The 10,740-nt window shown below is 64.3% G+C and overlaps 1 protein-coding gene across 3 annotated transcripts; it reads left to right on the top strand.

Annotated features, from left to right (window-relative positions):
- The first annotated feature begins 553 nt into the window (after positions 1-553).
- B3GNT3 (UDP-GlcNAc:betaGal beta-1,3-N-acetylglucosaminyltransferase 3) lies at positions 554-10,380 on the top strand. Of its 3 annotated transcripts, none has more exons than XM_087922910.1 (2): positions 554-598; positions 7,542-10,380. In XM_087922910.1, exons 1-2 carry the CDS (start codon positions 566-568, stop codon positions 8,682-8,684), a joined length of 1,176 nt encoding a protein of 391 aa, XP_087779036.1. In that variant the 5' UTR covers positions 554-565; the 3' UTR covers positions 8,685-10,380. The 3 variants fall into 3 exon arrangements, with proteins under 3 accessions (XP_087779036.1, XP_087779037.1, XP_026578318.2); XM_087922911.1 differs by lacking the exon at positions 554-598 and adding an exon at positions 621-786; XM_026722533.2 differs by lacking the exon at positions 554-598 and adding an exon at positions 2,006-2,106.
- The last annotated feature ends 360 nt before the right edge of the window (positions 10,381-10,740 follow it).

Genomic DNA, 10,740 nt, shown 5'->3' with positions numbered 1-10,740 from the left:
CCCCTGGAGAAGATAAGTAGCTGTCCAGCATCTCTTTAAAAGCCTCCAGCGACGAAGCCCCCACAACTGCTGAAGGCCAGCAGGGTCGATGGGTCTCAAGACAAGAACTTTAGCCTTGGTTCTAGACCGTTTCTCTCCTTGGGGGGAGCTTGGTTCTCCCCCCCCCCACAGGAGCAGCGTCTGGGCCACGGCTGAGAGCTGCCTTCCTTCCTCCTGGGTTGCTGCTTTAGAGTTGGAGGGAATCTTAGAGGTCACCTAGCCTAGCCCATGCTCAGTGCAAGCTCCGCTTGGGGCCCCTCTAATGGGTGGCCCTCCAACCACGTCATGTGGCAGCCCGGCTGCCAGCTGCCACTTTATGATGCCGTAAACTCCTTGTGCCCTGGGCCCCCTGGTGCTGGCCCTGCCTTTTGGAGTGGCAAAGGCTGAACCTTTTCACCTATTGGCCGAGCCTGATCCTCTCCTCCCCTCCCCCCCGCCCACTTTCTATCCCAGGTCCTTCCACCTTGAAGTGGGCCTGGCCCCACTTCCTCCCACTCCAGTTTCGGGCTGGACTCTCCTGCCCAGAATGGGAGCCATGGATGCGATCGGAGCCAAGCAGGTAGTTCTCTAGTTTCCTCTCCCTTTCTGAGGGGGGGCAGCCCCTCCCTCTGGAGCTTCTCTTCTATCTTTGCCTGCCTGCTGCCCCCCTGCATCTCCCCCCTTTCACAGAATCTCCCCCCTTCCTGGATTTTCAGTGGCGGCATCAGTCTGGCCTCTCTTCCTGGTTGAGGTAGGATTCCCACGCAGGTGAGTTTGGGTGTCAGAGCAAAGGCCAAGGGCTAAATCCAGAGGGGGGGGGTTGTCAGTGTGGGGGGGGGCAGACCCCCCCCGCCAACCTTTCAGGGTGATCAGCCATAGAATGGAGGAGCCTGCCTGCCTGCCTGCCTGCCTGTCAAGGAAGCCTGTCAGTTGACCCACTGCTGAGGTCAGGAGGAACCTCCGGCCGGGAGGGGTTGGACTAGATAGCCTCCCTGGTCCCTTCCAGCCTAGGGTGCTAGGAGTCTGCTGGACCTGATCCAGAAGCCCTTTTATCCAAAGTCCAGGGCAAGGGGGAAAGCCCGCAGCCGTTCCTAACTGTGTTTTTCACGGTCACAGGGGACCCCTCCCCAAATGTGGGCCTGCAGCGTAGCCCCCGAATAGCCCCAAGTCCCCCCCCCGCCGCCTTCTGGGCCAGGTGAGGTTCCAGCAGCTCCTTCCCTCAAATTCTTTGGGGACCCAGAAGGTGCCGGAATGTTCTGGGGAGGCACCTGGCCCTTCCTGGCTCTGACGCCCCCAGAGCTCCCGGCACGAAACGCAGGTGACTTTAGCCACCTTCAAGGGCTGCACCACAATCATGCAACCCACAGCCCAGAGACACAACAGAAGTGACAAAATGGCCACCGGTGGGGGGCAACAGGCTGCTGCCCCCCGGGGCATGGGGTGGGGAGCACTACTAGGAGGCAGGCTGCTTTCTCCTGCCTCCCCACCCTTGCACTGGCTCGCACTGAAGGAGGAGGGGGGGAGGCCACAGGCGGGGTCTTCGGGGCTCCTGCTTGGGCACCGTGGCTGCCCCCTTAAAGGCCCCTCTGGGTTGGGGGGGCACAGCCAGGAAGTCTCCCGGGAGCAGGAGAGGATCTTCGGCCCGGCAGGGAAGGCTGGTCGGGCGGCAGTGACCGACTCAGGGCCGGGAGGGCGGCGGCGGAACCTCTCCACCCGCGGGGGCCACTTGAGCTCCTCGAGCGGGGCCCCCGCGGGTCCTGCCGGGGCTAAAGCCCCCCGCGGCGCCCTCCGAGCTCAGGACGCCCCGCCCGTCCCGAGGCCCCGCCGAGCGCAGGGCGGGCGGGCGGGCGGCTTCGGCGCCTCCTCGGGCTGCCGGTCCCGCGCGGAGGGCCGGCGAGGGGCGGCTCCCTGCCCGCGGGGCCCCGGCCGCGCCCGGCCAGCGGGATCCCGGCTGGGAGCCTCCGAGCGCCGCAGCCCCGCCCCGCCCCGCCCCGCTTGCCAGGTGGGAGCAGCTGCGGCGCCGGAGGGAGGGAGGGAGCGAGCCGGCGGGCGGGCGCGGCGGCCGGCAGCGGAGAGCGGAGCCTCCCGGTAAGGCGGCCCCTCCAGCCCCCATCATCCCCGCCGGGCCGCGGGGCACCAGAGGCGCGCGCCTTCCGAAGGCTCCCTGCGCCGGGCTGGCCGGGGGAGCGGAGCCTGGGGCGGGAGGGAGGAGCGCGGACCCCTCGTCCCGGGGTGGGGGCAGCCGCGGGAGCCCCCCCCCCTCGAATCCCCCGGAGGGCGGGAGCGGAGCGGGCGGGCCGCGATGCCCCCAAGGCGCTCGGTCCTGCCGGGAGGGCGGGCGGCGGGGGCGGCGGCTGTCGAGCGGCAGGGACTTGTTTGGTTCTTCGTCTCCAGGCTCCATTGTCTCTCCAAATAACTCCGGGCGACAAAGACGCCCAGCAACACCCCTGTGAGGTGGGAGCGGCTGCGTGGGGACAGAAAAGTGCCCCCCAGTAATTCAGGAGGCGGGTTTTATCGGGCGGCTGCAACCCCCCGCGATCCTTTAACTCCAGCTCCGGCCCCGCCGTGCTGCTTGAGGGCGCTTGAAATGCCGTGTCCGGGGTGGTCCAGACGGGGAGGAAGCCTGGTGGCCTTCCAGGCAGGAGCCCCCACTCCCACTCCCAGCGCTGGGGCCACGCCGGGGTCGCAGCTGCCTGCTGGACTGCAGAATAATCTGACCAAAGGTGGAATTCAGCCTGGCCTCGCGGCCCCCCCCGCCCCCCCCTTGAACCTTGGAAAAAGTGAGTTTGCGTTGTTTTAAGTCAGGTAGAGCAGCGGAAAGGCTCGGGGTGGGGCGGGGTGGGGGCAGAGTTTTGTTCCAGAGGAAAAAGTCATTGTGCGTAAGTTGTGGGTTGTTTTGCTAAGAAAAGAGTGACGGGAAGTTTGCAACACTTCCTCCGGCTGTCGGGTTTCAGCTGCTTTGCACGGTGGGGGGCCTGCGAAAAGAGTGAAGGGGGTGGGGGGCTGCCCCACTCTCAGTTTCTGAGTCTCCAGTGTGCGAGGCAGAGCCCCCTCCCCTCCTTCACAGCGCCATCCCTTCCCCACCGCCCCAAGGATGAGGGTCCCTGCGGCCACTAGCGCTTGCCCAGGAGGCATTGCCGCTTCTGGCAGCCTAAAGGAAGGACCAGCCCAAGGAGAACTCCCCCCCATGCCTGTCCTCCCCCTCCCCCCCCCCCCTGCCAACTTCCCCTTCTGCAGCTTTCCTCAAATGCAGAAGTGGCGTTCAAAGGATAGGTGGTGATTTCTGCTGACAGGAAGCGGCTGCTGCCTTTAGTTTTGAGCCTTTGCATTCAAATAGCTGGTCTGAGAATTAAGGAAGGCCAGCAAATTAATGGACGATGCAGGTTGGGTGAGTTGCGCACCCCGAGCCCGTCCAGGGCCAGAAGCGGCTCCAGGCCAAGCTCCCTCGCAGCCAGGTGGGAAGCTGCCCTGCCAGGGCCTCGGCCTTCGCACCTGAAGGGGCCCAGACTCAGCCCCCCCTCTCCCCCAATTGATCCCAAGAAGGGCTCCTGTGCTCCTGTGCTGCAGAGGCCGGGCTTGGTCCAACTCTGGCAACTTTTAAGGCCTGTGGACACAGCCAGCTGAAGTCCGCCAGTCGTAACTTTGCCACAGTTGGACCCCGCTGCTTTAGAAGTTGCTTCCTGGGGGGGGGAGCAGTCCCAGATCCCCCCCCTCGGGGGATTTCTGTGCCTTTGGAGGGATTGAGAAGCAGCCGCAAACTTATTGGAGGGAGAGAAAGTCTCGGATCCTCAGCCCAAACCCCGATCCCAGAGTGACCTGTGCGGAAACAGGTGTTCTCCCTGGCGCCACGGGAGGCGGGGGCTGCTGCTTTGGGTTGTATCCCCCCCCCGCATCTTTCAGCAGGAAGCAGATCTTTGGATTTCCAAGATCCCCCCCCCACTGCCCTTCCTGGATCTGGCTGCCCTGGGCCAATGACCCTCGGAGACCCCCCCCCCAGGGCCTTGGGAATCGGCTGCAGAGGGCCGGAGAGCGTTTGGGCGGGGCCTCTGAACCCTGATCTCCCTTGGATCTCTGCCTGGTTGAGGAGCCTTTTACAAGGGGGGGGGCGGGGAGGGGCTGAGTGGCAGCTGGAGCCTTTTGTCCTTGGAGGTGGTGAAGGAGGCAGGAAAGCAGGGGAGGGCCAGGAAGTGCCCCCCCCAGGCCGCTGGCGCACCATTCAGCCTCCAGGATTGCCAGTGAGGAACGAGGCCCCTTCCGCCCACCAGAATTCTGGGTCTCTCTGGATTCTCCCCTGGGGGTGCCCCCTCTCGTCAGGTGCCCCCCGGTATTTCTGACCGGGGAGTAGGAGAGGTTCCATGCCCCTCCCCCAATTTCCCTCTAAGCTAAAATGCCCCCCCGAGCCCCCTTCCTCACAGAGGAGCTGCCCCCCCATCCAGACCCTCCTGCAGCTCCGCCCTCTCATTTTGGGGGGAGGGGGCATTCCTGGGGGGCTGCGAGAGGCCCGTCTCTTTTCAGTGCTGTTTCATTGAAAGAGTCCTCGCTTAATGGCTGGTCGCTTAGTGGCTGTCCTGGAGATCCAGCGGCTGCACCCCCTTCCCACCCCAGTCATGTGATCGTAGTTTGGGGCTCGGCAACCAGAATTCACAGCCGTGGGGCGCCTCCTGCAGTCTCGGCTGCCGTTCTGGTCGTGGGGGGCGTGGGGGGTTAACCGAGTTTCTGGCAATTCCCTCCTGGTTTCCAGCAGGGAATCAAACAAACCCCCAAATGGGTAGAGTGGATTCATTTAAGGACCACAGAGTCTGCTTAATGACTACAGCGCCTGCTCAGTGGCCACCACTAAAAGGGCCATGCAATTGGGCACCGTCACATCCTGACTCGCTTAGCGCCCGCCATAACTCATAGCTATCACTCCAGCCTCCGTTACGGTCATAACGTGAGGACCGCCTGTCTCCGCATTGATTCCTGTCTCTCTCTCTCTGGATGCAGGTTTGGGGGCCCACGTGCGCCAGTAGCCCCCCCGACTTACAGCCGTTCAAAGTTATGACGGCACTGAAAAAAGGGACTTAGGGCTCCTGTTGCCCCTTGTGGCCTTTGAACCCCCCAGCTGGTCACGGGAGCGAATTCGGGTGCTTGGCGGCTCCACTCCTGCAACCCCCTTTGGACAGGCAAAGTCCACGGGGAAGCCAGACTCACTTAACAACCGCGGCCAGAAAGGTTGGAAAATGGGGCAAAACTCACTTCACAACATAAATTTGGGGCTGGATTGTGTTCCTAAGTTGAGGGGGGGGTGGCTGGAAACTCCTCCGGTGTGTGTGTGTGTGTGTGTGTGTGTGTGTGTGTGTGGCAGGGTTGGAGAGTGGAGGGGGTGAGACCTGGCCGGCAGGTAAAAAGCTCCTTCTGTTGCTGCTGCCGCCGCCCGCCTCCCTCCCTCCCTCCCTCCCCTCCCTCCCTCCCTGCCTGGCCAGACCGGCTCTAGAGCTGCTTGGAGGAGGAGCTTCTGTGCCTGGCGTGGAAACAGGGCGGGGCTTTCAGCGGGGGGGGGAGGGAGGCACCCCCAGCTACCTGGTGACACACCAGCCAAGCGCGGCTCCTGCCCGGGTGGCCTCAGGGCGCCTGCCGGAGACGGGGGGCTCCGGAAGCCTCCCTGCACCCCTCAGATGCCCCGGGGGCGTGGGGGGCTCCTGGTCTCCAACTGACTGGCCTTCCACCTCACAGCCTCCCCCTCCCTGGGCTGCTCTGGGCCTCTTTGGCAGCTGGGTTGGGGGGTCTCTTCCTTCCTTCAGAGCCCCCAGCCTCCTGCCCCCTCCACTTTTCCCCTCTGCACTCCCCCTCCCCAGCAGCGATTTCAGGCCTCCCATTTGGGGGTCTTGGAGAATCCAAGCCTCCCCCCAAGACCCCCCAGGGAAGGGGGCTGCAGTCACTCTCTTCCATGCCGTTGAAACTTTGAATGGTCCCTAAGAAGTGGACGGTTGGAAGTCGAGGAGCCCCCCCCCCCAGGCAGAGCTCCCTTCAGAGCAGGAGGAGAGGGGGGGGCGGGTATGGTGGGCCGGGGGCTGCCGTGCCAGGAGCCGGAGGGGAACCTGGGCACAACCACGACTTTTGCCCTTTGGCCACCGCTCCCTGGCAAGGAAGGGCTCCAGTCACCCCCCACCCCACCCCCGAGACCTTGCAGGGCGGGTCCTCCGCTTCCGGCCTCTTTCGTGCCTAAGGGAGCCTCTGCTTGTGAAAGGGGGTAGACTAGAAGACCTCTGGGGGGCCCTCCCAGCCTCCACGATTTCTCTCCGCTCCGAGACGGGTGCTGGGACGGTGCACGTTTCCCTTCTGGGGGCTCCGAGACCCACGCAGAAAAAAGAGCCGGAAATGCCCCCGATGGGAAGCCCACCCTCCGGGTCATCCTATGCGGAAGCGGCATGTCCGTGGTGAATCGGTCGGTCGTTCAGTGAATCACGGGGTCCTTAAATGAAGCCAGCTGGGAAGGTCACAAATCCTGCGACACCCCCCCCCCGGTGTGTGTGTGTGTGCCCCCATTGTAAGCACAGGCCAGTGGCCAACGCCCGGATTTTGATCATGTGATTGGCGGGTGGGGGGAGTGCTCGGATGGTCGTAAATACGAGGACCTGTCAGAAGTGACTTTTTCCAATGCTGTTGTCAGGTTGGACTGTTGCTGAACGAATAGGTTGTAACTCGAGGGCAGCCCGAACGACGTTTCCTTTGCTCTTAAGCACGAGGCGAATCTGGCCTTTTCTTCCCCGGGGACTGGAGGGCCCGAAAAGGACCAATCAGAGTAGAACCAGAAGGCACCCGAGAGGTCTTCTAGTCCAACCTGGAGCTTCCCTTTCTAAGGACCGGCTGCCAGCGGCTCTCCCCTTCTCCCCATCTGCTCCCCTCTCCTGGGCCGCCTCCCCCCCCCCCAAACCCTGCTCCCCTCGCCAGGCAGCCCTCCTTCCGCCCCCCTCCCCGTCCCCCCCCCACGGCCTCCCTTCTCATGGCCGATTCTGCCCTCCCCCCTCCCTCCCTGCCACAAAATGTCTGGGGAGCAAAAGGCGGAACTGCTGAGGGGGCCCCGGTTTGGGCCGTGGGTTTTTATTTATTTTTATTTATTTTTGTCAATTGCTTACAAGATAACAGGCGTAAGTAAAAACGTGGCTATGAATACATGGAAAATACATAAGAAAAATAAAAGACGTTGGTGCGCTTATGCAGGCCCCCTACAGGCCTCTTGGGAAAGGGGGGGGGTCCCTGGCAGACAGTCCCAGGTGAAACTTTTGGGGGTTGGGGTTCTGCTGCCCACTGGGGTGCCCCTCCCCCCCAACTCTGGGGCTGCTGCTGCGCCTGGTTCCCTTGGGGGGGGGGGTGTGAGGCGGGCGAGGGAGGCCCTGGGCGAAGGAGAGGCGCTCCTGGGAGACTCCCCAGGTGCCTCTGCTCTTCCGACCGACCGTGTCCCGCAGCCTCCGACTCGCAGCCGGGTGATGCCCGGTGCCTGGCGGTGGGTTCACTCTCCTTCCTCCCGGCTTCTTTTCAAGGTCAGGATGACCCGGCGCTGGTGTCTTAAAGTGGAGATCCTCGTCCTCGGCCTGGTCGGGGTCAGCTGCCTGCTCTTCCTCTTCCAGTCACCCAAGCGCAGCCCCCTCCTGGAAGTGGCCGAGAGCCCGGGGCCCCCCACGACCGCCGCCCCCCGAGCCCCCGAGCCTCTTCCCGAGTGCCGGCTGAACGCCTCCGTGGCCAACCTCACCGGCTTCGCTCAGCTGCCCGACCACATCAAGGACTTCCTGCGCTACCGCCACTGCAGGGCCTTCCCGCTGCTGCTCGACCTGCCCGGGAAGTGTGGCGCCCCCGAGGCCTCCCACCAGGTCTTCCTGCTGTTGGCCATCAAGTCCGCCCCAGAGAACTACGAGCGCCGTGAGATCATCCGCAAGACCTGGGGCCAGGAGCGCACCTTTGCTGGCATGCACATCCGCCGCGTCTTCCTGTCTGGCGTGGCAGCCAACGCCCGGGAGGCGCGCAAGCTCAACCAGCTGCTGCGCCTGGAGCAGGCCGAGCACGGCGACGTCCTGCAGTGGCGCTTCGTGGACAGCTTCTTCAACCTCACCCTCAAGCAGGTGCTCTTCTACGCCTGGCTGGAGAGCCGCTGCCCGGGCGTCCGCTTCGTCTTCAACGGGGACGACGACGTCTTCGCCAACACCGACAACATGGCACAGTACCTGCTGGGGGTGCCCGGCGCGGGGGACCAGCACCTTTTCGTAGGCCACCTCATTACCAACGTGGGGCCCGTCCGGGAGAAGTGGAGCAAGTACTACGTGCCGGAGCAGCTCATCGCCTCCAACGACTACCCGCCCTACTGCGGGGGAGGTGGGATCCTGATGTCCGGCTACACCTGCCACGCCATCTACCAGCAGTCGCTCAGCATCCAGCTCTTCCCCATCGACGACGTCTACCTGGGCATGTGCCTGGAGAAGGCGGGGCTGGCGCCCGCCTTCCACATAGGCGTCCGGATGGTGGGCGTGAGGGTGCCCTCCTCCCGGCTGGAGTCCTTTGACCCCTGCTACTACAAGGAGCTGCTCCTGGTACACCGGTTTGTGCCCTACGAGATGCTGGTGATGTGGGAGGCCCTCCGCCAGCCGGATTTGGTCTGCGGGAAGAACGTGGTGGTGGGCCAGAGCTTGTGAGGCCTCGTAAGGGAGGGGGCCGCCTCGCTCTGGAAGGGCCCCGAACCCTCCGGCTGCAGGGCAGTGGCGGGATTCCAATAACCGGACCACCTCACGATTCCTTCCACCAACCACTTCACCAAACTGCTTAGAAAGTTAACCACCGGTTCTCCCAAAGTGGTGCGAACCGGCTGAATCCCACCACTGCCGCTGGGGCTCCCGCGAGACGTTTTGGCCAGGGGTTGGCTTGGAAAGCCTGCCCCCTCCTGCGCTGGCATCAAGCCGGCGTGGCACCCAGGGGCCTGGCAGGGAATTTTTGGGCAGGGCGGCCTCGTTACTCACTGGCCACAGGATCCGTTGCCCAAACCCGCCCTGCAGTGAGCAGGTCCCTCTTGATCTCTGGGGGAGGGCCAGGAGCCACGGGCGGGATTCTCGTGGGGAGGGCCCCGGGGGCTCTGCTACCACTCCTCTCCTAGAAGCCCAACTGCCAGTCGGGGGTGCACGGATGGCAGCCCCTCATCCGCCCCTCTTCCTCCAGGGAACTGAGCTCCAGCCTGGTTTCCTCCCGAGGCCGCTGAGGGGCCAAGCCCCACTTCCCAACCGGATAGCCCCTTTGGATGGGTGGGGGGCCAGCTCAGGCGCGCTCCCCCCTCCCCTTTGGAGAACAAGCCAAGGCTCTTTCAGGATAGGCCAGGAGGAGCTGTGGGGAGGGGGGCAGTCCCTCACTTAGGTAGCTGTGGGAGGATGTGGGGGGGTCCCATCCTGGCACAGGCTCAGCCGCCCCTCCCTCCCCCCGATGCAGAGGGCTTCTCCCCTCTCTACGCGACCTCCCTGGCTCGCTTGCCTTCTGTGAGGTGGGGGCCAGTCCTTCTGGACCCCCACCGCCTTTGGAGCCAGACAGGCTGACCCACAACCGCAGGGTCCGGAGGGAAGTGCATCCCCCCCCCCCGCAGCCTTTGCGTTGTGGCCCTCAGGGCCGGTGGGGGGAGGGGCAGGCCTCCTGGGCCAGGGTCTCCCCGGGTGGGGCTGCGCGTGGCCCCCATCCTGGGACAAGGCGGGGCCGGTGCTGCCTTGCTCGGCCAACCTGGCTGGATTTCTGCCCCAGTGCAGGGGCCTCTTGACCCCCAAGGAACCGCTTTTCCGGAGGGGCAGAGATGCCCCCCCTTGGGGGCACCGAGGAAGGAACGAAACGGCCGGCAGGTCCTTCCAGGCGTTTCCTGGGGGCCAGGAGAGGCTGAAAGCAGCGGCAGAGACTGAGGTCGGGGCGCAGGTGAACCGGCCAAGCAGCCAGCCGCCTTGGGGTCAACCACGCTGTGCAAGACACACCTGTCAAGTGGCCCAGCAGGCCGGTCCAGTATCGGTGCTACTGACACAGGTTTGCTCTGGAAGTCCTGGGGACATCTGGGTGTTTCCCTGCTTTGCACACACGCACACACACACACTGCCTCTCTCTTTGCCCAGTTCCTGGGGCCCTGAAGCCGTTGTGCAAGTGAACCGGCTGCTTCCTGGCCGCCCTTGACGGTGCCGGCTGAAGCGGAGGGCCGGAGCCGGGGGGCCCCTCGTGCGCCCGACTGCCTGGACCCCCTCTGGAGCCTGCTTAAGGGAGCCAGGCGCCAAGCGGCAGGTCGGCCCCCTGGAACGTTTTCACTGCTTTCCTTGCGCCTCTTATGACTTTGTCCCTGTGTAATCTTCCATTAAAAGGCAGTTATTTATTTTATGAGCTTTCTGGCACTGAAGTGGGTTAAGCGGGCCAAGGAGCCGGGAGGCAGAGCAGCAGAGATGCCAATAAACCCCCTGCGGGTTTGCCTCTCTCGCCCTGGAGGATGGCTGCCTGCATCCTGGAGGGTGGGGGGGGGAGGGGCAGCCCCTGGGCTCGGAGGCCACTGTGGACACGCCGGGACTGCGGGCACTTTAGTCCCCGTGCTGGGGGGGCGCTGGGCGTTGTGGAAGCCGACCTCGGGAGGTGGCCTTCAGCAGGTTCTGACCTGGTCTGGAGAACTGGTAGCGGGGAATTCGGAGTCGTTTGGAGAACCGGCCAATCCCACCTCGGAGTGGAGATTTTGCAGTAACCTTCCCC

The sequence above is a fragment of the Pseudonaja textilis genome, chromosome 1 (assembly GCF_049901715.1).
Source record: "Pseudonaja textilis isolate UNSWEBS1 chromosome 1, rPseTex1.2, whole genome shotgun sequence".
In the NCBI taxonomy this organism is placed as follows: domain Eukaryota; kingdom Metazoa; phylum Chordata; class Lepidosauria; order Squamata; family Elapidae; genus Pseudonaja; species Pseudonaja textilis.
The sequence above is the reverse complement of the archived record's forward strand: the minus strand, read 5'-3'. Positions and strand labels throughout refer to the sequence as shown.